A 25,684-nucleotide genomic window follows, 5' to 3' on the forward strand; every position below is an offset into this window, starting at 1 on the left:
TTCCCACGTTCATATACATCCCCATACCTGCACTCATCTCTAACAACACTTTAAAAATGAACCATATCCTCTTCCCCCCCAGTCTCTAGTCCTATGTTTGTTTCCGTCCTCAGGAAAGGCTGGTGCCAGAATGTCAATTGTGAAAATGCTAGCAGGCAAATCATAATGAAATGCATGCATGCTTGCAAGAGGCATTCCCTTCTATTGTGACATGACTAGTGATTGTGATATGTGCTGTGCCCGGTGCATAGATACTCACCTGCCAGTTTATAAGTGGATACAGAGAGTAGAAGTCAGTGAGTGCCTGGTCACATGATACATGTGTATTCCCTAGAAGCTGCTTCTACAGAGTGGCTTCCCAGCATTCCTTCCATGTTTAGCAGAGTGACCATCCCTAGAAAGGAATGCTGAGCATGTGCTGCAATTGCCTCAGTGATCCATGATATGCCAAATGCCCCACTATATGAGATCAGGTCACTACCAACCACACTGGAGACCTTGGCACTGGAATATTGACTGCTATTGGGCCTGCTATAGACACAAGCAAGCGATGGTTGGCCCCACATAGAGGTGGGTGGTAATTCTGCAGCTTTTCAGTAGAGTGACTGTACCTTGATTACCATGCCACAGTTTTACTGCCAAATTCCAAGTGGGGTTACGCCAGTGTTAACCCCCATTTCCCTGTTCCATAGAACTCCATTGGGATTGTGGGAGAGATACCAAGGGCAGGAATACTGCCTGCCGTGATTCATATAATTTCTCGCATTGCATGGAGGAGCCTCCACTTTAAGGTCAAACTCGGAATTTGGTGGTGTAGTGAAAATGGCAGTAATTGCCCTACTGGCAAAACATGGTAATGAATGAAGTGCCACTACTCTTTATGTCATCACCAAGCCCAGAAATAACTCCTCTGTGAGCCCTGTGATTGGCTGATATGTGAGTGGCATCCTTGCCCCATGCTATTTGGAATCTCAGGGATTATAACATGTCACTCTCCATTGGAAGGTGAATTCAGTGTCATGCAAAGTAAGTTCTGAAGAGACAGCCAAACACAATGATGTTAAAAGAGATATCTATCATCTACACAAAACGCAACAACCCAATTGTGTACAGAATCTAAGCTACAATTGGACCAGAGAGGACTTGGTCCAAGAGAATAACCCCTTTTTATTTTGTCACTGATTATTATTTTGTCACTGATTGCTGTCTCTGTCCTTTCTCTGTTCCCCCTTCCTTGCCTCGTCGCGCCTTGAAACACTTGTGTATATGCGCATTACAAATGCCATAACACAGCATCTCATATCATATAGAAGACATTAAAAGGAGCCACCACTGCCTTCAATCTGGCAAGCACAGTAGGGTAGAGAGCTAGGAATGGTGGGCTATAGTCAACAGGTCACCATGACCACATGGCCCTGAGTCCATGCCCTACTTGTGCAGCTTTTATGCCACCGCTGCTCACTGTATTTCTGTGACATTTACTGATTCTGATTCTTCTCTTATTTAAGGGCATCGCAAGTTGGAGAAACCAGACGGCCACGTTCCTGCCGAGTCTGACAATGGACGAGTCATCAAAGGTGAAGGGCAAGGACCACGGCCTAAACGCCAAGCCATGGAAGAAGGAATCCAAGTCGAGGCTGAAGGAGAATTAGTGGAAGACAATGAGGAAGAGGAAGGTGCAGAGCAAAGACCAAGAGAGAAACGGCACAACAGCGAAGAAAGCACAGAATCCAGCGAAGAAGAGGAGGATGGAGAGTCAGAGGCTGGAAACGGGGAGCAAGAGAAAGTCAGAGAAAAGAGGAGTGCAAAGGGGCAGGGTCAAGGGAAGGGGAAAGGTAAAGGAAAAGGGAAAGGAGAAGAGATGAGGAGTGAGAAAGGGAAAGAACATGCAAAAGACAAAGAGCATAAAGGAAAGGGGAAAGGAGAAGAGATGAGGAGTGAGAAAGGGAAAGAACATGCAAAAGACAAAGAGCATAAAGGAAAGGGGAAAGGAGAAGAGATGAGGAGTGAGAAAGGGAAAGAACATGCAAAGGACAATGAGCATAAAGGGAAGGAGAAAGGAGAAGAGATGAGGAGTGAGAAAGGGAAAGAACATGCAAAAGACAATGAGCATAAAGGGAAGGGGAAAGGAGAGGGTAAAGGAAGAGAGAAAGGGAAAGGGCATGGGAAAGGAAAGGGCGAGATGAGAGGAGAAGTTAAGGGGAATTAGACTATAAGGGACAGGGAACATAGCATGCTGGCACACAGCTGGGTGTGGGAAACAGTAAAGGGGGGGAGAGCGGACATTAAGTAGCAAAAGAAAAGAATTTGGAATGAAAGTGAAAAGACAAAGTCAATACTGGATGTCCAAGGGTTAGGAAGATTATATTGCTAGAGATTTCTATAATTGCTTTTTCTTATCCCACTTTTTAATGAATAAGGAATTAGAATGATAGATTTAAAATAAATCATGGGTATACATCAAGTGGTAAAAAAACATAATAAATTGCACATATGGAGGCAAACATGGATTTTAAGATATAGAGTGTTTGCATTCATGTATGTACAGGTGCTTTTAACCTCTGCTGCTCTGCCACTGATGTTCACTGATACATAGGGATGCTCACTGAGATCTCACTTAACATATATAGCAGGTTTGCCTATGAACAGCTGTTTACTACCCAAGGAGTGAACAAGCACAAATGATCATGATGTGGTCTTGAAGACTGAAGGGCCTTAACTCACTAGTCAAAAGGACCAGACCGCTGTGACAACTGAAATGAGAATCTGTGCTCTTAGTCTGCATGCACAACTCTTACCTACCCACAACAGCTAAGGGTATGGTTTTCCTTGAAGCAATATTAACACTTATTACTTGCAGAGAACACATAAGAAAGCGGGACACAAAGACACTTTAATGAAACAAAGTGTTACAAAATATATATGATGGTTTCGATATATGTGGTTTTTGATATATTCACCAAATCAAGACCAGAAACCCTTCCTGAAAAGCTGACCAAAGAACTGGAGGCTTTTCTGGGTGGAGAAGAAGTTGTTGCAGTGGATGTGAATTTAGCATGTAACCCTGAATAGGGCCGACTGAATAGAGGGATTACCTCTAAGGTGGGCTGCATGCCCGACTCTCTGAAAGCAGCACTACATGGACTGGGCTTGCAGGATGTATGGAGGACCACACACCCGGGTGAAGTTAGTTGGGCGTTGCTTTCACACAAATTAGGAAATCCTACTCTAGAATATCTGACGTTTTTACCACATTAAATAGGCTCCCAGCACACCTAGAGGAAAACATAGGGGTGACGTGTGTCTCGCATCATGCTTCAGGAACATTTAGCCAGGGGATGGTAGACCAGAGGATGAAAGACAAAGATGGCGGCTGGAGGAGTATCTCCCAAAGGACTGAGGATTTAGAGAGTCTACACACAACAGGACATGGCAGGGCACTATGATCATTGAATAGAGATATATTGAAGTCTGCCAGCAGGGACAGGCTAAAACTAGTGATTATGGAATGATGTATTTAACTTGCCAAGGAGGGGAAGATATATAATGGAAAAAAAAGAGCAGAGGTAAGAATTAAAAGATCTACAGGAGCCCACAGGGCACAGGGGGGAAGACAGAATAGAAAATTGGCATTGATTAAGGGAGCACTCCTGCAAGCCCCCCAAAGTGTCTATGGGCAGGGAAATAGGGCAGTAACGGCGTTGAAAAGACAATTGAGGGAAAAACTGAATATGGATTTTAGCCCGGTTAACAGAAGAGCAGATGGGACCTTTGAACTAAAAGGCAAATATAAGCATTAGGAGTGTTTCACTCGCTTGTACGCAGCAGAACATACAAACCCAAAAGAACAGCAAGGACCTTTACCAGACATAAACCTACCTATGTTGACAATGGAACAGTGTGAGAGACAAGAGGGCTGAGTAACACAAGAGGAAGTCTTAAGTGCAGCCAAATACACAGACCAAACTAATGTCGGGCCAGGTGAATTAACAGAGCCGATATACAAGGAATGTACTCACATATACATGTCTCGCTTGACTGTTATTTTTAATGAATTTCGAGAAACTGGGAATATTACACCCCTAATGGAGGAAACTACCATTACACCGGTCTCAAAGTCGGCTAAAGCCTGAAGCAGTGCTCTTCATTAAGACCAACACAATTGCTCAATCTGGATGCACAGATCTTCACTGGAGGGCGTGCACGATAGGCTAGACCCCACTCCTTGCCACACTTGCTAATCCGGTTCAGGCAAGATTTATCAGGAACAGAAACACAGAAGGAACCTTTGTGTAGTATGTTAACCATGTTCTTCTTCTGCTAAAGCACTTCTTTGTACATTTGATTTTCAAAAAGCGTTTGGCCAGTCCGTCTGAAGTTTCTATAATAGTTGCTTACTCGCATGAGAATAGGGAAAACATATTTACAAATTGGAAATCACAAGTAAACATGGCAAGGCAAGATGGTACAGGGCTCGACCACACTAAAGCTGCAGATGGGAAAAATTCAGGGCTGCCCCCCTCACCTATATCGTTTACCAGTATAATGGAACCCTTTTCAGAACACATGAAGCAAAATTACAACATTCAGGGGGTTAAGAGGGCATTGCAGATTCACTAAATCAACATTTTGCAGATTATCTACTTTTGGCGCTTAAAGAAACTCGAACAACTTTTCCAGCTATAATCCATGAGATTGAGGACTTGAGTGAGATGTGAAGAAACTAGAAATGCAGCGATTGTGAATAAACTAGAAATGGAGCAATGTTTTTGCGCACAGCACTTGGTTAGTTTGCAAATCAGATGTGTGGCGTATTACTCAAAAAGTAATTGGTCTAGGTTCTGTTCTGGTTTCCAAATTTGCTATTTAATGTAAACACATAATGCACAGTTCCTCATAGACAGTAAGATACTATTAGCCCTTAAAATTGGTTTGGATGGTATATACAATAGGTCCAGATTCCTTATAAGTACTGTAATATGTCCGCCTCTACATGTGTTGCAGCACATCATTTGTGGCTCATCAGGAGGGGGAAAAAGAGTGTCTAATTTCTTGATTTCAACAAAGCATCTCAGTGGATTGATGTCATTAATTAGTGCTTCATCTACAATATAAAAAACAAAAAAGGTTATCAGAAAAAATAGAAAGTCTATTGTTCGTAGTTATTCATGCTGAAATAAATACTCCAACTCAGATAGTATACTGGTGCCTACTCACGTAAATGTGCTTGTGTTGTTTTATACTTTAATGGGATACTCTGCTTGTGTAGTTACAAAACCCTATATGGATAAATGCTATGTGTTAGTTGACTTGTTGTGCATGTCTAGAGATTAATTAGTAAAATAAGATGTAATAATGCAAAATGTGACATTTTTTTATCTGAATATCATAACAGAAGAAAGAATGAGGCTGCAGGTTACCCCAGGGCTGGTTTCATTCCAAATAATGTCTGATCTCAGAGACTGCATTCAGCCTCACCTCTGGTGCCTGTTGCTGCCTCAGTGCTATGACCCGTGTTCCACCTGGAAGAATCATTCCTTTCCCTGGCATCCAGTTTGGCTTGGCACACCCTACCACGTCCTTCATCAGATTCCCTCCCCCTGTTACTGTGAACAGGAAGTGTTAGGAACCGCATCCGTTGCAAAGCCGCAGTGACGGCATGGCATAGTCACTGATGTCTGCAGCGGTCTGTGGTGGTCTCGGGTGTCTATCCCCTTCTACAGCTTCTCTAACAGCAGCCTTTACCTTTCAAGGCATTTGCCCATGCTGCTCGCTCCCTTCCTTCTTCTTGTCCCTGCACCCTGGCGTCCCTCTTCCATCCATTGAAGGGTGCTCTACATCATCGCCTGGCTTTCCACGCCTGCCCCATTGCTCCTTTTTTCAGTCGGCTTTTACTATTCAGCCTATTTTTCTCCTTTATGTTTCTCTTTTTCTCTTGTCACTTCTCATCCATCTAACATGCCAGGCTTCCTGCATGTGCATTACTCTGCTCTGCCTTCTTTCTCTTTCCCCTTCACTGGTCATCATAATTCCTCCAATCTGCTTCTACCTCTTCCCTCCTTGATCCTGCCCTCTCTATTGCCCTATGGAATCCATGCTCTATATGCAATAAAGCACATTCAATCCTGGATATATCTTTCTGATAAAATCTTCAATTCCTCTGTCTTGCGGAATCCTGTCCTCCCCTCTAATATTAACCCTGTTGCTGCCTTGTCTACTTCCCTTTCCAAATGTACTCTCCCCTCGCTCCATTGGTTGTGGTGGAGGTACTGGGATTCTTACACCTTCCTCTTGGCTAACATCTCCTCCCGTCTGTTGAACTAGCATCTCTTTCCTACCTGACACCTCCTTGCTTCTCTGACACCTCCTTACTATTGGCTAAGCTACCCTATTACTATCACATTCTCACCTATCTTTCCACTTCTCCTTGTAGATTGTTCTGTGAACTCTCATCTACTCCAATGGATTCCTCTGCATCTTCTCATCTTAATCCAGATGACCTTGCTTCGTACATCACTACCAAAGTAGCTAATCCTCAATCACCCCATTCACCCAGTCGGAAACTGTATCTCCTGCTGTTCCTCCCCCTACTTCTTCTTCTTGTATTCCTTGTTTCCTCTTACCACCAGGGCACATCCACGTTACTCACCATTTCAGATCCTACAGCTGCTCCTACTTTTTCCCCTTTGGTTCCTAATTTTACTTCCTTATTTAACAATGCCTTGGCTTCTGCTGTTTTCCTACTTCTTTTGGGCATGCCACAGTTAGCACCATCGTGAAAAAACATGCCTTGGCACTTCCATCTCTCTTCACCCTCCTCTACCATCTATGGAAACTGTGTTACTCTGTGTAATCATCTCTCTCACATCAGCTCCGTATACTACGCACTCTCCTCTTCTCATTCTGTATTACCTATGCGCTGATTATTTATACTGCCAATCACACCATCCTCTCTTCTAGGCTTCGATCACTTGGTATTGTTGGTACTGTTCGCAGGTGGATCTACCCATGATTCCTAATCATACCTACACTGTTTGGTGGTCTGGTCACTCATCCATTTCTTTCCTATACAATGTGGTGTCAGTAAGGGTCTGTTCTCTGCCCCCTACTCGTTTCTAGCTGTACAATTCCTCGTCCTGCTATCATCTCTTCCTGTATCCTCTCTTACCAGCTTTATGCAGATAAAACCTGCATTATCTTCTCTTTCTCAGCTTTTTCTGAGCCTATGCATTCAACACTGCCTGCCTCTCTTCAATGCAATCCTGGATGTCTTCACACTTCCTCCATAATAACTCATCAAAGAGTGAAAACCTATTCTTCTCTTCATCTCAATCCCCATATCCCTCTTTCCTCCAATCTATTCCCCAAACGTACTTAACTCTCTCTACTTCTGTTCATAATAGTTGCAGTACTTTTGACTCTTAATTGTCCTTTTTCTCATGTATTCTAGCTACTAGCCACGTGCTAAAAACCTTCATAAGTACCTGGTGATACACAACAGTAATGTATACCATTATGCACACTATTCTGCAGCTAAAACAATACAATACAAATTCATAATTATATGACAATTCACAGTTTAATATTATAAAACAACACATTATAAATGCATATTGAAAGAAAATGCAACAGACAAGAGGATTAACCATCTTTCAGGGGCGGCAGAGTAGGCAGGACAAGCAGCTCCATCCTGTCGGGTATTTAGAAAACAATTATTTCAAACATAAAACTCTTCTCCTAGAGCTTAGGTGCAGGCCAGCAACTGAGCTATGGGAAGCTGACTATAAAGTGTCTTTGCAGTCTACAAATAAATATCTTTCTGAGATCCAGCATTGCAGAAGACGTAGACAGGAGACCCTTGCATGAATTAACCTATCAATCATTTCCAGGTTGGTTCCTTGGAGTTGGCAAAATCCCACAAAAGAAATATATGGTACAAGTGAATAGGCTTTTCACATGTCCTACATCACCACCATAGTAGTTGCAGTGAGTCAGGGCCAGGGTATCCAGCCTTTTGTCTGCTGAAGGAAGTAAAATGAGAAAGGGTGATATAATGGGATGGGGGTGGGAAATAGATGCTGCAAATACAGAAATGGAGGGAGGAATGCCATGCGGGAGAATGGTGTGTTATGGCACGGGTGCATGCAGTCCTGTTATGTGGGTGACATGTCGGCATAGGAGAGGAGGGGAGGACATATCTTGAAGTATTGTGTTAACTGGTTTTTGTTAACAAGGCAGATTCAGAGACATGCACATTAGTGGACAATCCCTTGTTACATGCATGAGAGGCTTGCGAGTGTGTGTGGGCGAGCTCAGATATTTGGTGGCTTATTTGCTTTCTCGGGGCATCTCTATACATTGTACCGCAGGTGAAACTCCAGAATCATGTTCATTAGCCACAAAAGGTCTGGAGCAGTCCAGAAATAGTTGTCAAGTTATTGTAAGTGTTTGTTCCATGCCATGTCACAATGCACTTTATTTGTGTTCATGGTGAGGCAGGGTGGCGCTTTATTTGGGAGCAGACTATCAAAGTAGGGCAATACATAGCCATCTCTAGCCTATGCAGGCTGTGTGCACTAGACCATGTGAAAGGTGCAGGTTGATGTGCAGCAAACACGGTGGATAAGTAAAGACAGGAGAGATATCCTTGTGAATGGAGTGATAGTGTATCAATCTTGCAGAGCCTAATGCTTAAAGATGTGAGTATGTCTGTGGCTCATGGGTGGTTAGCATGTAAGCTTTTCACAGTGCCAGGGTGTCATTGAGAGCCTGGGGGTGTGGAAACCATGTACAAGAGAACAGGAGGGGTAACATGTGTTTTGCTTGCTCCATGGAGCACTAATGGCCACGTGCTGTACACAGGAAAGCTGTGAGGAACTACAGGCATGTTTAAATGAGGGTGGCAGCAGAGCCCTGGAATGGGGATTTTGGGGTTGCTTGAGGCCTGCGATGATCTTCATGTGGGAGGCTGGATCCTCTGGAAGTTACTCCACACCATCCAGCTGTCGCTACCCTTCCCAATCAGGGCGGGACTTACCTTATCCATTTATCAGGGTGCAGCATTGGGATTGTAGGTGAGACAGGGGTGCTGAACCTGTTTACCAGTTTACATTTTCACATCAACTTCGGGTGTTAGATCCCTTTGCATGAACTGAATGGCACTCACATTTGTATTATATATTTATTTGGGTGTTTTGGGTATGTGCCAGCTTGATCGAATATACAATGACATAACATGAACTAACAAGATATTATATTTACATATGAAATAGTGCATTAATAAACCAATATGCCCCTCGCAGCGGGCGCATTACCAGAGTTGGTAATGCCCCCGCCGCGAGGGGCATATATCAAATAGGAGCTCAGGAGGACTTATTTGTATGAGAACAGGACTAAGAAGCTTGGGATTCAACCCGTGACTTGATACATAAGACAGAGATAGAGACGTGGACAAGTACCATTGAACCTGATTTGAAAAAGACGAATAAACGTCGAAACACGTGTCATCACATAGGGCACTTAGAAACAAGTACAAATCTGAAAATTAAACGCACTTTGGAAAACTGAGGAAAGGGGTCACGAGTCTTTCCTTCTTTCTCAGAAAAGCGTGGGCGCATGGGCCATTCGATAAAGTAACTATAAAGTTTCTAGCATATATCAATTAGTACCCCGGCCCGTAAAAACTGTGTTACCGGGGCACTAAAAAGACGACAAAGAAAATGGCAGCCGGGAAAGGGAAAACGGAGTCTGTTTTCCCTTTAAATGGTGGCTATCGTGAGCGGACGTGCTGGAAACAGAAGTGTTTCCAGCGTGTCTGCTCCCAAAAAAAAAATAAGGTAAGTGTGGTTGGTAGAGCGGATGGTAGGGGAAGGGGAAAAAAATGGAAAAAAAAAAAAAACTTATCTGGGTCCCCGGCGGTGGACGATGGAATCCTCCAGCTGTGTGGAGGCTCGGAGCGGGGATGGCTCCGCTCCGAGTCTCCACACGGCAGGAGGCTGTCATCGTCCCCCGCCAGGGACCCAGGGATAGAAGGTAAGTGGGGTGGGGAGGGCAGGGAGGAGGGAGGAAAGGGAAGGGGAGGGAAAAAAAAGCCTTACCTCAGTCCCCGGCAGGGGGCGAAGGTAGCCTCTCAGCCGTGGGGAGGGGCTGCCACGCCCCCTACCGGGGACAAAGGCCATGGAATCCCGACAGAGGGATTGCCGGCCTGGTAATGACTCGGCGAGGGCCAATCAGAATGGCTCTTTCATTCTGATTGCGCCCTCGCCGGGTACTAATAAATAATAACTTTCTTTTTTTTGTGTGCAAAAGTCCAAAAACCCAGAACATTAAATGTGTTTACACGTTTACAATTGGGAATGAAGGGTTGAAAAAGGCAAGGGTGACGCATGGTTGGGTTTAAACCGGGTGTCGGAGGGCGCCGATATCCAGACAGCGATATTTAGGGGCCTCCCTGAAAGCTGCAGTAGATGCAGAATATTGGGTCCACAATCTCATAGGTGCTTTGTGGAGCATGCCCCACTTATATTGTGATATCTCCTTGAGGCCAAGCTTCTCAGAATGCAGCGGTCTCTGAAAGCCATGCACGTTCTTGGACTATTCCGGGGTTCTCTATCACTCTCCAGAGGTTCCGCAGCTTGGGGCAGGCACTTCCAGGCATGTGAGCATGGATTCAATCTGTGGGGAAAGGGAATGTACATTTCATGCATGCGCACCTAATGTGCAGGGTGCACTCAGGAAGGTGGCGTGATCTCACCCTGGTTATCAAGCTACTGTGCTTTGAAATAGAGAATAGTGATCCTACAGTTCTTTGAGCACATAAGGGGTACCTTGATCTCAATTCCAATGGTCTATGAGGATGAGTCAGGGCCGGGAGGATTGCCCAGAGACAATGCGTTTGTCTTGGAAGCAAGACAATGCAGAGCAACACAGATTTGAATCGCAGCCCTTCGCTTAGAGACTGGTCACCAGTATTAAGCTTGTACAATATACAGTGAGCTGTTAAATGGATGTTTAAAACCTCTCAACACTCATTTGTTTTCACCGGAGTAATTGCTAAGCCACATTTCACAGAACAAACAATATTGATCAATTTGAATGGCATGTCATCACATCTCACTCATCCTCTCGCATGTGCTTGAAATCACCCATTGATCTGCATTTGGCAGGATTCAGTCCTGCTTCCCTTGGATGAGGCTCAAGGTCTTATCTGGGGTACTTATGTTGTTATGTTGACTGAAACTGTGCACCGCTACCATCTAAGGGCAGTCTCCATGCGCTCATGTGGCTCTGCAAGAGAAGAGGGCGGGGTAAGTTGGTGAGGATGATATGATATGATATGATGATATGATATGACAATTATAACACGCCTATACAAAAGTGTTTCAAGGCGCGACGAGACAAGGTAGGGGGAACAGAGGGAAGACAGACAACGATCTTACTAGGCCAGGAGTCATTCAGATTGCGCAAGTGTAAGGGAAGGGGGAAAAGGAAAAGTGCGCGTGGGGAGGGGAAAGTGCAGTACATGGGATAGTAAAATTATAACATAAAATTAATAAAGAACGGCCAGCTGGTGGCAAGTGCAGGGTGAGTGCAGACATAAGTGCTGGTTTGGGGACTGTAGGGACACAGAAAACAGTCCCCATGTTCAGTGGTTTCCAGGAAGGCAGCGCAAGTGTGCAACTGGCAGGGCTTGGGCCCGAGATCAAATGGGTGGCAAGGTAACCCGTGCAGTCTCAGTATCAACCAGGACGTCAGCAGTGGAGAGGGGGAGAGAAAGCAGAAGCAAAGAGGAAGGTTTTTAGGTGCTTCCGGAACCGAAGATGGTTCTCCTCAAGTTTCAGGGAGGAGTGGAGGCTGTTCCAGAGGGAGGCCCCAGCCGAAGAGAGAGATCTACCACCAACTCGTTGCTTGGAGAAGCGACTGACCCTGAGGGAGTTGGAGGCGGAGCAAGTGCTCGAGAGGGAAGATATTTAGGAAGAGAGAGTTGAAGGTATTGATGCCCCAGGCCCCAGAAGGCCTTGTGGACGATGCAGAGGGTTTTGAACTTAATCCTCACAGCCACTAGGAGCCAGTGCAGAGAGGGTAGGGTGTGCTGATGAGGAGAATCTTAGTCTTACTGGCATTAAGGCAGAGGTCATTGGCGGCACACCAGAGATGGGCGGATACACAGAGCAGGGGATACTTGCTATAACAAGCTAAGCCAGCCAAACCTGAATGAAATGTGATCTAGCAAGTTCAGTAGGGGAGTTAGAGTACCGAGATACCAGGTGGTGAATCGGTCAGTGGAGGAAAGTGCTTATGAGACATTTGCTGTGATGTATGTGAGTGCATTTAAGGTACTGTGTGAGGGAATGAGTGGTACCAATTGATAGTAGTGTTGCGAAGTACATAACATGACAGACGAAGAGGGCAGTGATAGAGGCTGAGAAAAAGGAAAGAGTAAGGATAGGGGATTAGCGTGAGTGTGAGGATGATTTTGAGTATGAGGATGAGTGTATGAATAACTGTAGGTATCAGAAAGAGAGTGTGACAATAGGCTAGCGGAAGAATGATGCTTGCAGTAGTAATAGTGAGGATGTAGAGTAGACACAGGAAGGTAGTAAGAAGAGACAGGAGGAGCGAGAGTGGCATGATCAGAACACAGAGGGTCTAGGCAGTGTGTGGAGACTAGGGTGCAGAGGGGGAGAGGTGACAGAGGGGATAGGTGAAGAGAGTGAGACAAGAGGGTAGAGAGACAAGTGGTGATATGAGTGGAGGAGTGGATATGGATGGAGAGGAGGAGTAAGACACAGAGAGGAGCAGATTTGCAGAGTTGGAGGGAGAGAGGGAATTAAGGAAGATCGAGGAGAGTGAAGGTAGAGAGTGACAGAGATGAAGAGAGAGAGTGAGAGAGGAGACAGTGGAGGGAATCGATGGAGTCGGCCATCAGTCGGTGTTGTACAATCCCTCGGTAAATTCTGGAGGTTGTTAGTTAGAGAAGGCCACAGCCTTCAGACTATCTGCATCACTCAAGGAAGACAGAGATAGTCAGGGTTTCTTTTCCATAGCACCACAGTGGTGGATATTTTGGTGTTAAAGAAACTTGGCCTATGCTGGAGGGAGCACACAAGATGGTCAAGAGATCCATAGTGTCCGACCTTGCAAGAATAACCCAGGTTTACCCAGTATATCTGTTCTTTGGAAACAGATAATGACATAACATTCCACTTCTCTTGTCTCTCTGTCTGTCTGTCTGTCTGTAAGGTTATCTGTGACAAGGGGAAGCAGAAACCTGGCTTCAAATCGATACTACTGCACAAATGATCAAAAACCAAAAACTCCTAAAAATTCATCAAATATTAGTCTATCCTGTGTACCAGCTTCCTGCACAGCCTAACAAACCCGCAAACTCACAAAGGAATAGGAATTAAACAGGCCGTTTATAGGGGGCCACGTTTCCTTTTTAGATATTTGGACACTGATTGGAGGTACAAACTCAGCAAACACTAAAAAAAATCACCAGAGAGGTCACTTATCAGCTTCATGAACATGATAAATAAACCTGTGATTCGTCAGAAGATACACCACTTTGGTTGGACGCTGAATCCTTCCGTGAGATCCTTATGCTGCCTGTCATCATCTTAGATGTTTCAGTAACTAAACACATGTCGCGTTCTCGTGGCAGGAATGGATCTTCTCTAAACGGTTCATTCCCCCTAATGAGCCCATTTCCAGGAGGTTTGTGCTGGACTAATAAACTATGCGAGTACTGTCTTCGGAAATGACTTAAGCTCCTAAGGATTCTCTCTAGATGTCCACTCAATATGGGGGCTCTTGTGTAGAGGCATGTATGTAGTGGCTGGATTTGTTTGCATTGCATGAGGTTTGTTGAGTAAGGATGGTGTGGTTCTCTGCGAAGGTGAATGGTCTGCTCAGCCATTGTTTACAATTATTTCTACACAGCTAGTCATGCTATTAGTCAAAGTGCCAATGTGCTGTTAAAGTACCCTTTATATAATTATAATATCAATAATTAGGTGATGGAGAATCTGTAGATCTTTCTAGATTGTCAACCTCAGTCATTTGTGAGCAAGGTGCTATTAGAGCCGGCCGGTGTGGAAGTGGCTCAAAGTTCTAGTAACCAACCTTACTCAGACATCCCCCATTAGGCTGAATAACAGGTATGAACTGGTGCTTGTGCGCAGCTGCTGCTATCCACATTTACTGGCAGGACCACAAGAAAATAGAGAAGTGTAATTAGTCATTATCCTGCACCTAAAGAAACTGATAAGTATATATATCTCTTTTTTATAAATGTGCGATATTCAGCTGTCAATTATCAATTTGGCAGAGAACAGGAAATCAGCACAAAGGACTCCAAGCTTGCTTATCCAGAAAATGTTGAATCAGAACGGTACTATTACTGGCAACTGGGGGTACTGGTTAAAAGGCCATTCCATAAAAATTGGGTTCCAGACAGCAAGGATTGTTATGATATGATATGATGTGATATGGCATTTATAACGCACCTATACACAAGTGTTTCAAGGCGCGACGAGGCAAGGGAGGGGAAAAACAGTGGGAGACAGACAACGATCCTACTAGGCCAGGTGTCATTCAGATCGCACAAGTGCGAGGGTAAAGAGAAGAGTGCAAGGGGAAGGGAAAGGGGAAAGTGCAGTACATGGGAAAGAAGATTACATACAATAAATAAAAAAGCCTGATGGTGGCAAGTACAAGCTAAGAGCAGGCATAAGTGCTGGTAAGGACTAAAGTCCCCAAGTGTAGGCGGTTGCCAGGGAGGCAGGGCAGGTGAGCAAAAGGTGGGACCAGGCCCCAGGATCAGAAAGGGTGGCCAGGTAACCGGTGCAGAATCAGCAGGGAATTTCAGCAGGGGAGAGAAAGCAGAAGCAAAGAGGAAGGTTTTGAGGTGTTTCCGGAACCGGAGATGGTTCTCCTCGAGTTTCAGGGAGGCAGGAAGGCTGTTCCAGAGGGAGGCCCCAGCCGAGGAGAGAGATCGACCACCAACTCGTTGCTTGGAGAAGCGGCTAACCCGGAGGGAGTTGGAGGCAGATGAGCGAAGAGCCCGGGAAGGAAGGTATTTAGGAAGAGAGAATTGAAGGTAATGAGGTCCCCGGCCCCAGAAGGCCTTGTGGATAATGCAGAGGGTGCATGGTGTTGTTCTGTATTCGGAAGCAATGGGCCATTCTGTGTCCCTTTCTAACGTGCCATAGTTTAATTGATTATAGTAAAAGCTCATTTTTATAGCACCAAAGGGAACTCATTGGAACTGGATAATTAAATATGGCAGATAACAGAATGATGCTTATCTGGGTGGCAGAGGCCAGGCACATAAAAAAGAAATGCCAGGTTAGAATGCATCCTGGCATTTTGATCTATTGATGGCTCTCTGCCACCTGGAACCTCTGTCATCTGTCTTTTGAACTGTGTTATCTGACATGTCTTCACTGGTGTGACAGGGCCCCCCGCAGCCCTTGTGGTGCAGGGGACCCTGTCACCATATGCCCTGGGAGGGGGCCCCACTTGAAAATAAAAAGATATTTTTTGTCATAACAAAAAAAACTTTCGTTTTGAATTCACACTGCATTAATAAAGAAATTCTTTCTGTAACAGAAATTATTTCTTTATGAAGGCAGAGTGACAACAAAACAAAACTTTATTTTTGAAGGCTGAGGGCTCCCCCCAACCCATGACATGGAAGACCCTAGGCTGGCGGGCTCCATGTCATGGGGTGGGGGGAGCCCTATCACAATTAAAGAAATTACCTGCGCCTGACTTCCCGGCCGCTGGACCTGGGAGAGCCCGGTGGCACCGGGAAGTCAGGTGCTGGTAATTTTTTACGGGTCTGGCGGCAACCCACTGGTAGCACCGGCACGGTTACCGCCAGACCTGTAATGAGCCCCAATTTCTTTTTGACGTAATGGGGCTCCCCTCAACCCCATGACGTGTGCGTGTGTGAGTGTATGGTGAAAGGGTGCACACTTAAATGTATAGGTGGCTGCCTGTTTGAGTGTATGGTGAAAGGGTGCACACAAATGTATAGGTCGCTGGGTGTGCGTGTGCGTGTACGGTTAAAGGGAGCACAATAATATGTATGGGTGGCTGCCTAAGTGTGCCTGTATGGTGAAAGGGTGCACACTTAAATCTATGGATGGCCTGGTGTGTATATGGTGAATGGTGTGTGTGTTTGTGTACAGGGGCACAACATAACCTACATTTCAGGTGGCTAACTCTTCAAATGTTGGGAGAGGCGCTAACTTCACGGGTGGTGGGGAGGGGCAAACTTATTTGTTTGGGGGCATCTAACTTCTTTACGTGTTTTAATTAGACCATTCTAGTGCAGCTTCAATGTTACAAGAAGTTAACTCTCTCCTTTAAGTCTCCTATTCCCTCTCTACCCTTCCAATCACTCCCATGGCATGTAAGTACTAGACACACATCACGATTTCAATTGCCTAAAAAATGTGGCATTTGAATGCAGGTACTAGCAGTGAAATGCTTTACATTGGTAATTGCTGGGCCCTTATTAACAGCAAAACCCAAGTGCCATTTAAAAGCTGTGTCCTGTTCTGTCCGGCAACTGCTCTAAAGGTCAGCCAGGTCGAGTTAACATAGCCCAAAATGTTGAGGGCGGGGGGCAGTGCTGAAGCCCAGTCAACTCAATGGTGTTGCGCCACTACTTGCGTTTAATGCCTTGATTACTCCTAGCCCTATTCTCCCCGTCCCAGTACTTGTGTATGTGGCACTCTGCCTCATACACAAGTACTGGGATGAGGTAGAGGTACATGGAGGTAATGCCTGACTTAGCTACCTGTAATTGTCATTACTCATAGTCCCACTCTTCCTCATCCCAGTACTTACCTATGAGGCAAGAAGCCTCATACGTAAGCTCTGGGAGAGGGAAGAGGGACGTGGAGGTAATTCTTGTCCAAGGAGCTTATTTTGGAGGTTGGGGTAAGGGGTGGGAGGGAGAGGTGATGTGTGGGGAGAGTGGGATTGTGCAATAAATCATAATGGTTGTCCCGGTCCAGGCTAAGCAGGCATGATATGTGGTATTAGTGGCTAGAGAGGCATTTTGGTGCAGCCAGTCTAGTCATTTCTTAGTTAGTTTCTTTTAACTGGGAAAGCAGTCCTGCTAATTGTACTTACCTGGCGAGATTGGCATTTGGGTGCTGCCAGTCTAGCCATTTCTTACTGCGGCATTGTATATTTTTCTGGGCATCTATGATAAAATGATATAATAAAAGTCATTTATAATGCGCCTGTGCACAAGTGTGTCTATGCGCGACAAGACAAGGGAGGGAAGATAGAGGGAGGACAAGACAAACAATCTCAATAGGCCTTGTGTCATTGTGAGAACGAGAGGTGCAAGAGGAAAGGGAGGGGGGAAGTGCAAGGGAGAGGGGAGAGGAAAACAGGGCTGCAATGCTTCGAGTAGGTGCAGCCAGGGCAGCGCGGCTATGGGTAGTGCAAGGCGAACAAGGGGCTGCAGGGTTACAGTTACAACCCCTAAGTGCATGGTAGGCACAAAGACAGTACAAGGGTGACCGATCAAGAAAGAGCTTGGACTCAGAGAGACTCTGAGGGTATCCAAGCAACTGGTAGGTACAGAAGACAGGTAGGTCAGCAGGGGAGGGAGAGAGAGAAAGCAGATTAGATAAGGAATGTTTTGAGCTGCTTCCGAAACTTCAGATCGTACAGCTCAAGTTTGAAGGGGCAAGGAGGCCATCCAGAGGGAGGCACCAGCAGAGGAGAGAGATTTACCCCCCACTCTCTGTCTGGAGAAGCGTCTAACCCTTAGAGAGTTGGAGGTAGCTGTAAGCGATATTCAATCAACACTACAGCCAAGTCAATGCCTAGTCTGGGATGCTGAGGAAAACCCTTATTAATGTATTGTTATGTCTAGTTCAGTACTCTGGATGACCACCCTTGTATAACACCCCCTCTTAGAATCCCCCTGACCCCACTGAGCCAAGAAGTAGGTTTGTTTTGCAAATTAAAAGGTTTATTTGAGGATTTAAACAATATATATATATATATATATATCTATATATATCACACTTTATAATAAATTAATATCTGATAGTACACTTAGACATATGATGTCGATCAACAATGGGTAATCTGGCACTAGCACACTTCTTTACAATCAATGAGGAGTTAGGATAGGATGGATAAAGTAGCAAAAATACTTTTATGGTTTCAAATGGATGCAATGTTGAATGAAAATGCAGTACAGAAACTAACTGATATGGTTTCACAAGATATCACATGTTCACTTTTCCCCTGGTGGCAATTCACCCCCCCCCTTATATGCAATGCAAGGAGATGGAAGTAACACCCACAGTTCTCAGGAATGCAATCAAATACAATACGAAATTCAATTCACACCCCAGCAAGCTTAGAGAAAACAGGTATGAGTTTTAAAACACAGGCCAAGGTGCTTTGAATGTGGTGGCAGTGAAGTGAGAAATATGCTGAAAATGCTTTGAATTCCCTTTAGGAGATTCAGGGTGAGTGAGAGATACTTGGGATGAGCTCAGGCTCACTTTAGCAATGATTCAGGGATGGTTATTAAGAGGCAAACAAATTTTTAGCAAAGGAAAGCAAAAAACTGCTATCTTTTTACAGGTAAAGAAATCAGGCCAAATCGCAAATCGCGGCAAATTTCGTGAGTGCGTGAATCGCGATTACGGCAAAAGCATAAGGAGTAGCAAGTCGGTTTTAGGTTTGTTGGAAAGCTGAGATTCTAAGCACAAACGGTTCCAGAGATACAGACGATTAAATAAAGGCAGATTTTCGGATTTAAAGTAAAACTCAAAATGACAGGTGACAGTTTGCAGCTTCAGAATTGACAGGTGACAGTTGTGCAGCTTTACAAATGACAGATGACACGATTTCTAGGAGGCAGTTCTACTTAGGTTAAAATAGCTTGAATTAGATTATTTTAACTAAGAGATTGAGTTCTGCACAGTTCTGGCGAATACTCACTCCTAATTTTGAAATGAATGGACCTCATCACGGATCTGGTCAACTGGACTGGAATTCGGTTCTCTCTGCTCGGCGGGTCAATCAGGCACCGGTTCTGCTCACAGTGGTCTGGATCTCTGGTTCTGCTCACAGCGGTCTGGGTCAGCTCCCTGGATACAGCGGCCTGTGGTTCTCTGGATCTTTGGTCTGGTCTCTGGCAATTGTTCTTGGCCAAACAATTCAGACAGCTCGCCCGGCTGTTAAATAGTTTGCAGATGATTTTAAGGATGCTGAGGCCTGCTGAGAAGAGTTCTCAGTTTGTGGGTTTAGGCCCTTGCTTTAAATCCTGAAGGAAAGTTCTGGTCTTTGGAGATTGATGGATTTGAAGTCTGGAGTCTCCCGGCAGAGCGTCCCGCAGAAAATGGAATTGAATCTCTCTACCTGTCCCAGCAGTCTCTTTTTATGTGTTTTGAAAATGGGTGTGTGCCTGGGCCTAGCTAAGCCTGCCCCTCTCTACTTGTCATTGGCCCAATTCTCCCCTCTCCCATGATTGGGGGAAGGAAATGGATTGTCATCATGATGAGGTCTGTTTATGGGTCAGAGGATCCTCCCCTGGTCAGTTTGCCCACAAATCTATATTTGATTCAAATACATCTTTCCCAGATATACAATTTGTTGAAATTACATGTGCACATTATATATTCCTTATGGTCCATGCTTGTCCACCTCTGATCTTCCTGGGGGCTTGCATTAAAAAATGACAACATTTTGCGCTTTTTAACTGGTTTTGCAATATCGGACATTTACCCAAAATTACACACATGTGCGCAAGGAGTATGGACATTAATTGATGAAGTGTCAGATTTTTAACATGCAGACATTTGGATTGAGACCCTATTTTCCGCTAGCAACCCCCCAGAATACACCACAGGGTCCTAACGCCTCTCAAAATGTTCACAGAAAAATCACAAAAATAATGATATAACTTATATAATTCTGACAAGTCCGCACTATGAGTTATCTATCTTTTGAAAATTATGCCCTGGTCAAAAAGCGGTGTGGCTTCCCACATCACAGGGTGGAATAACTGCTTTATCCACTTCCCCCAAGCTCAGCTGCTAGCAGAGGCACTGCCCCTCCCAGGTTCCCCTAAGAGGAAGCCACTTTACGACGCCCCCAATATAACATTTGCCTGAGTCAAGGGAGTTGCATTGTTCTGTTCCTTCCAGTTCCCAGGTGCTCCATCCCTAATCTAATAAGAGAGGTGACAACTCCTTTTGGCAAGGGACAGCAGGATGCAGCATGGCCTGGGAAGAGTGGCTGAACAGGTTTCTCCTGTCCGGGGTAGTTGTCAGGCAGAATCCAGTTTCACTAAGCCAGGTTTCAGCTAAATGTCACTTTTTGTTCCCACATTCAAATCAAACTGACAATTTGTACCTATAAATTAAATAATTACTTCCTTCAAGTCATTTCAGAATATGGTTTTACATTCTTCCACTTCTTAGCAAGTCTTTAATTGGTCTGGTTTTGTTTCATTTGTGCAGTTTTACACAAAAGTCTGGTGGTTTTAAAACGCCGACTTTCTGATAGTGGTGAGTACTGGTAATGCAACCATTTTTGGGATTAAGAAAATGAATTCCCCACAGTTCTGAGTTGCTTGCTTTTTTGGCAATCAGCATTGCCATTCCCAATGGTTTCAGGCCACTGTGTGTGTAGCCCACTGGTGGTTTTAGGCAGTGCCCTCCTGTGCTCACAACATAGGCAACAATGGGTGGCAGCCTATTCTTCATGTTTTCCCTGTGCACTCTCTGGGGAGTTCTGGCCATCATGATGTTTTCCATGCCAGTACTGCACAGTTTTATTGTAGGGCTTGGATGCATGGGTAAAAACATGCCACAAGCCCCCCCTCTTGCGATGGCCATTCTGTCCTTTCTCAGATGGAACTCGCAAGATCTGGGATGTTCTCCTCATCTTCTTCCGGTAGATGGCACAGTTCAGCATCTTTTCCCCCATCCAGTTGGATCGATCGGTTCTCCTCGCCGGTCCTGATGGGAATATTGGGCGGTACCCCGGGCCCCTCGGGTCTCTGCTCCCGGTCCCCGGTCGTCTTCATGACCTTGGTCAGTCTCCATGGTTTCATCTCTCCTAGGATGATAAAGCAAAGCGGCAATACCTATTCGTAGACATTTCTTCACCACTATTAATGGTGTGGCGAACATATACATTTTATGAATCAGAAGATATGAACATATACATTTTCTTTTTTAAATTAGGAGACAAGAACATATATTTACAAGGATCACAGAATTTTATATGTTATATGTGGAATATTTTAGGGTTGGAACTGAATAACTCTGGAGCGGCCCCCTCTGGGATTCCAGTGGATTCCTCCAGTTGTTGCAGAGTGTGCCTGGGATGGCAACACTTTAGCTGATTTATACGTACCCACTTGTCTTCCCCTTCCGCCAGACTGCCTTTGGGGATGCGGATCTTGTAGGCCACAGGGGAGATTTTGTCTATAATTTCAAACGGTCCCTTCCATGTAGGCAAGAATTTTCTCTGTTTGGCCTGGTTCCTTTGGAAATTGTATAGATAGACCCGATCACCCACCTTATATTCCTTTCGGGTAGTTTTTAAATCAGAGTGGGTCTTCATGCTCTCGGCTGATCTTTCTAGATTCCGCTGAGCATAGGCAAAAGCAGGCTGAAGGTGTTTCCTTAAATTCTCCACATACTCATGAGTTGTGGAGGCATTTATCAACGTTTGCTCCTGGGTTCTGTAGAGCAAATGCTGGGGAAGCACCATCTTGCGTCCCGTCATCAACTGAAATGGTGACATTTTAGTTGCAGATGAAGGGGTAGATCTGATGGCCATTAGGACCAGAGGTAGTCGGATATCCCAACTTGGCCCAGAATCTGCCTTAAACTTTTTTAAGATGCTCACAATGATTCGGTTGTATCTCTCTACTGCCCCAGAAGAAGCTGGCCGGTAAGCAATATGTAGCTTTCTTTTGAGCCCCAGTATCTCCCACATCCTTGTCATTACTTCACTGGTGAAGTAGCTACCTCTGTCTGACTCAATCCTTTGAGGTAGACCAAAACGGGAAAAGATGTGGTTAATCATCAGGGCAGCTGCTGTTTCTGCCTTGCAGGTTAGGGCTGGGAGACATTCCACCCACTTGGTGAACAAGCATGTAACTGTCAACATGTACTTGTTTCCTCTAGATGAGCGAATTACAGGGCCTACAAAGTCGATTTGCAAATCTGACCATGTCAGTGTCATCCCCCTCTTTTGGAGAGGCGCACGGTGTGAGGGATGATGGCTGAAATTGTGCACACACAAGACACCCCTTCAAGTATTGGTCGAGGTCCTGCACCATGTGTGGCCAGTATGCAACCTCTCTTAAGATTTTCAGTGTTGTGTGAAACCCCCTATGACCGGCGGTGGCCGCATCATGGGCGTGACTTAACATCAGGCTTCGGAATGAGGTAGGAACCACCCACTGATCATGGCCAGCTTGGGATTACCTTACCAACAAACCGTCTTTGATTCAGAACATTTTTGGACATTTCATCAACACTCTTAGGTCCTCTTTCCCAATGTAATCTGTGTCCGTCAGGGGAAAGTTCTCAGGGTCCTCAAGGTGTTGGTAAAACTTACCAATGATTGGATCCCCCTTCTGAGCTGTAATCAAATCAGCATCAGGGGTCTCCTTGCTCCATTGGGCAGTTAAAAGATCATTGTGAGCATTTGTCTGGGACCTAGTGATAGCAGTGACCTGGATTTCCCCCAACAGGGACTCTATTTTGATTAGATCCCCTTGGATGGCCCCGGTTTTGGCCAGCTGATCAGCTAAGTCATTTCTAGTTTTGTCAGGTCCCTCTACTTTGGAATGACCCTTGATCTTCTTCCAGTAGATGGTCATCCCATTCGAGGTGACCAGATCATCAATGTTTTGGATTAACTTCCCATGTTTCAGGGGTTTGTTATTAGCACATAACATGCCTCTGGGTTTCCAATTAACCAGGTGCTCCACAAACCCGTTCCGTACATAATCCGAATCGGTGATTATGACAAGTTCGTGGATTTGATGCTGGACAGCAATGAGGATGGCCTGATGCACAGCCATCAATTCTACCACCTGACTACTTTGGGGACCAATTTTGTATCCAGCGGAGGGTTCTGGGAACTCCTTCACCCAGGCATTCCCTACGACGGCCACCAGTTATTTCTCCCCGTCGTTGTCAACATGGTAAGAGCATCCATCCACATAGACAGTGGGCATTCCCTCACACTTGTCTTCTTCAAAGACTTTGTGTGGGGAATTAAGGTATGCCTCCATGTTGTCCTTGATTTTTAGACTTTCGTCCTCGAGACAGTTTTCTCTGGCACAATCATGCAAGTCAGCTAGACCTTGCGCGAGGGGACTCTTCTTGTTTTGGCCATATCTGACCTCCACAGGAAAGCCTTGCCTTGACAGAATCCAGGAAGTAATTCGGGAATTACTCACATTTCCGGCCCGGATTCTGTCGCTTTGAAGATATTGCAGAGGCTGGTGTGGAGTCTCCTCTATGATGTGTTCCCCCTGGATAAACGGGCTGTAAATCTTCAATGCCCACACCGTTGCCAGGAGTGCCTTCTAACAATCGTTGAATTATTCCTCCACAGAGGATAAAGTTTTGCTCACATAGGAGATTACTTTATTGACCTTGTCATGCTTTTGGTATAATACTGCCGTCAAGCACGTATTAGAGAACCCTGTCTCCAGGAAGAACTCCTTGTTTCTGACAGGGTAAGCTAGGCAAGGCGCTTGTGAGAGGCTTCTTTTGAGTTGTCTGACTGCCTCGGATTGTTCTGGACCCCATTCCCACTTGACCCCCCCCTTCAAGAGATGAATCAGGGGTCTAGTGATCTCTGCGTAGCCTTCAATTAACTTTCAGCTGTAATTAGTCAGTCCAAGGAGGCTCCTTAGTTCCCGCAGAGTTGTGGGATCCTTCAGTTTCTGGAGTGCTTCCACTTTCTTTTCTTGGGGACAGAGACCCTGAGGAGTAATCTCATGCCCCAAGAAATTAACACGGGTTCTACACCACTGTGCTTTCTGAAAGGAAAGTTTTGCTCCGGCGGCCCTCAACTGTGTCAGAACATAACGGATCTCCGCTATGTGTTCTTCGACAGATGAACTTTTGATGAGGACATCATCTACATAAGCCAGGTTACCCCTCGCACCCAGGTCGGGCATGGCCTTATGTAGGAAAATGTTGAATTCATTGCCGGAGTTGAGGTATCCGAAGGGAGTCCTGGTCCATGTGTACTGCTGGCCCACAAAGGTAAAAGCCAGTTTGTATTGGTCCTCCCTACTGACAGGCACGGTCCAGTATCCATTGGTCAGGTCTATTGCTGTGAATACCTGTGACCCCTGAATCTGGGCCAGCCCTTGGTCAATGTAGGGCAGAGGCCATCGGGAAGTATGGACCCGTTTGTTGAGCTCCCTATGGTCAGCGCAAAGTCTCCACTGGCCGTTTGGCTTCAATATTCCCAGCACCGGATTATTGAAAGTGCTGTGGACTGGACTGATTATTCCCTGGGACTCAAGGTTCTTAATTATTTCAGTAAGGGACTCCATGGATGCGAGAGGCAAGCGATATTGCTTCACAAACACTGGAGTCATGCCAGGGTCCGTTGGAATTGTTGTTGTGTGGATGTCGGTGGATGTCGGTGCGACCACAGTCATATGTGTCTACCGCAAAGAGATCTTGGAAATCCAAGAAAACTTGTTTCAACTTTTGCTTCTGTTCCAGAGTCACACAGGCATCAGCTAGGTTGACTCTCTCTTCCACCATCTGCCTGAAGCCTGGAAAGACTTCTGGTTTGGCTATCTCAGCGGCCTCCTCCAGCTGGGTGTAAAAGTCCCTGGTCAGAGTGCTGATTTGGACTGGAGGCTTCAGGTGGGAAAGGCAGCCCTCATGGACCTGGAAAATCACCTCATCCCTCCTGAAGTCACAAGTCACATCTTCCTTACCGTAAGGGCAAGAAGTGTACACCAGGAAGTTCCCCCCATTCCGGGTGAAGATCCTGTCTGGTGTTGTGTTGTCATCACTGTCACTGTCAAAACAGTCCTTGGGGATTGGTCCTAACAGTTCATTTCCTAGATCAATGGAGAAATGTTGGTCATCAACCGCCATTCCAATAATGGTACCTGCGGCTAGAGTAATACTCTTTAAGTCGCTGTTATCCACCTCTATTGGAATGGTGTCATGTTCTATGTTGACTAATGGAGTTGGGTTTACCCCCAACCCTTGCTGTTGGAGAGAAGCATTTAGATGTATATAAGCATCAGGGTTTTGCAATTTTTGTCCTCTTTTAACTTTCACTTCCAGGGAGAATTGTCGGGTCCTTTTTGGGATGGTGATTTCCTCTTTGATCTGAATTTCAACTGCATAAGGTAGCAATTGAGCTGACCTAAATGCTTTTTCTGGATCATCAAAGCCCATGGGATTATCCGCTAATCGGGACCAAGCTTTGAAGTTTATTAGGTCCAAACTAATGGCAAAGGTGATTGAGAATGTCACTGCCTAAGTAAAAGGTGGCAGTGACGTCTCGCACGACCCAACAATTATGGACTATGCTCTTGTTGCCAATGGAGATTTTGAGCATACACCTGCTTGGCAGGAGATGTTTGGAATTAGGTGCTTCCAGGTCCATTTCCCATTTGTCT

At 45.3% G+C, this 25,684-nt stretch overlaps 1 protein-coding gene across 1 annotated transcript in view; it reads left to right on the forward strand.

Annotated features, from left to right (window-relative positions):
- The window catches only part of LOC138562539 (high mobility group nucleosome-binding domain-containing protein 5-like), a 74,251-nt gene that overhangs the window by 39,673 nt on the left and 8,894 nt on the right, over positions 1-25,684 (forward strand). Inside the window, exon 3 of the mRNA XM_069642781.1 lies at positions 1,509-2,135. Coding sequence (XP_069498882.1) covers positions 1,509-2,135 — 627 coding nt within the window. The remainder of the gene's footprint in view (positions 1-1,508; positions 2,136-25,684) is intronic.

The sequence above is a fragment of the Ambystoma mexicanum genome, unplaced genomic scaffold (genome assembly GCF_040938575.1).
Source record: "Ambystoma mexicanum isolate Mex_15411 unplaced genomic scaffold, UKY_AmexF1_1 Mex_scaf63, whole genome shotgun sequence".
NCBI lineage: Eukaryota > Metazoa > Chordata > Amphibia > Caudata > Ambystomatidae > Ambystoma > Ambystoma mexicanum.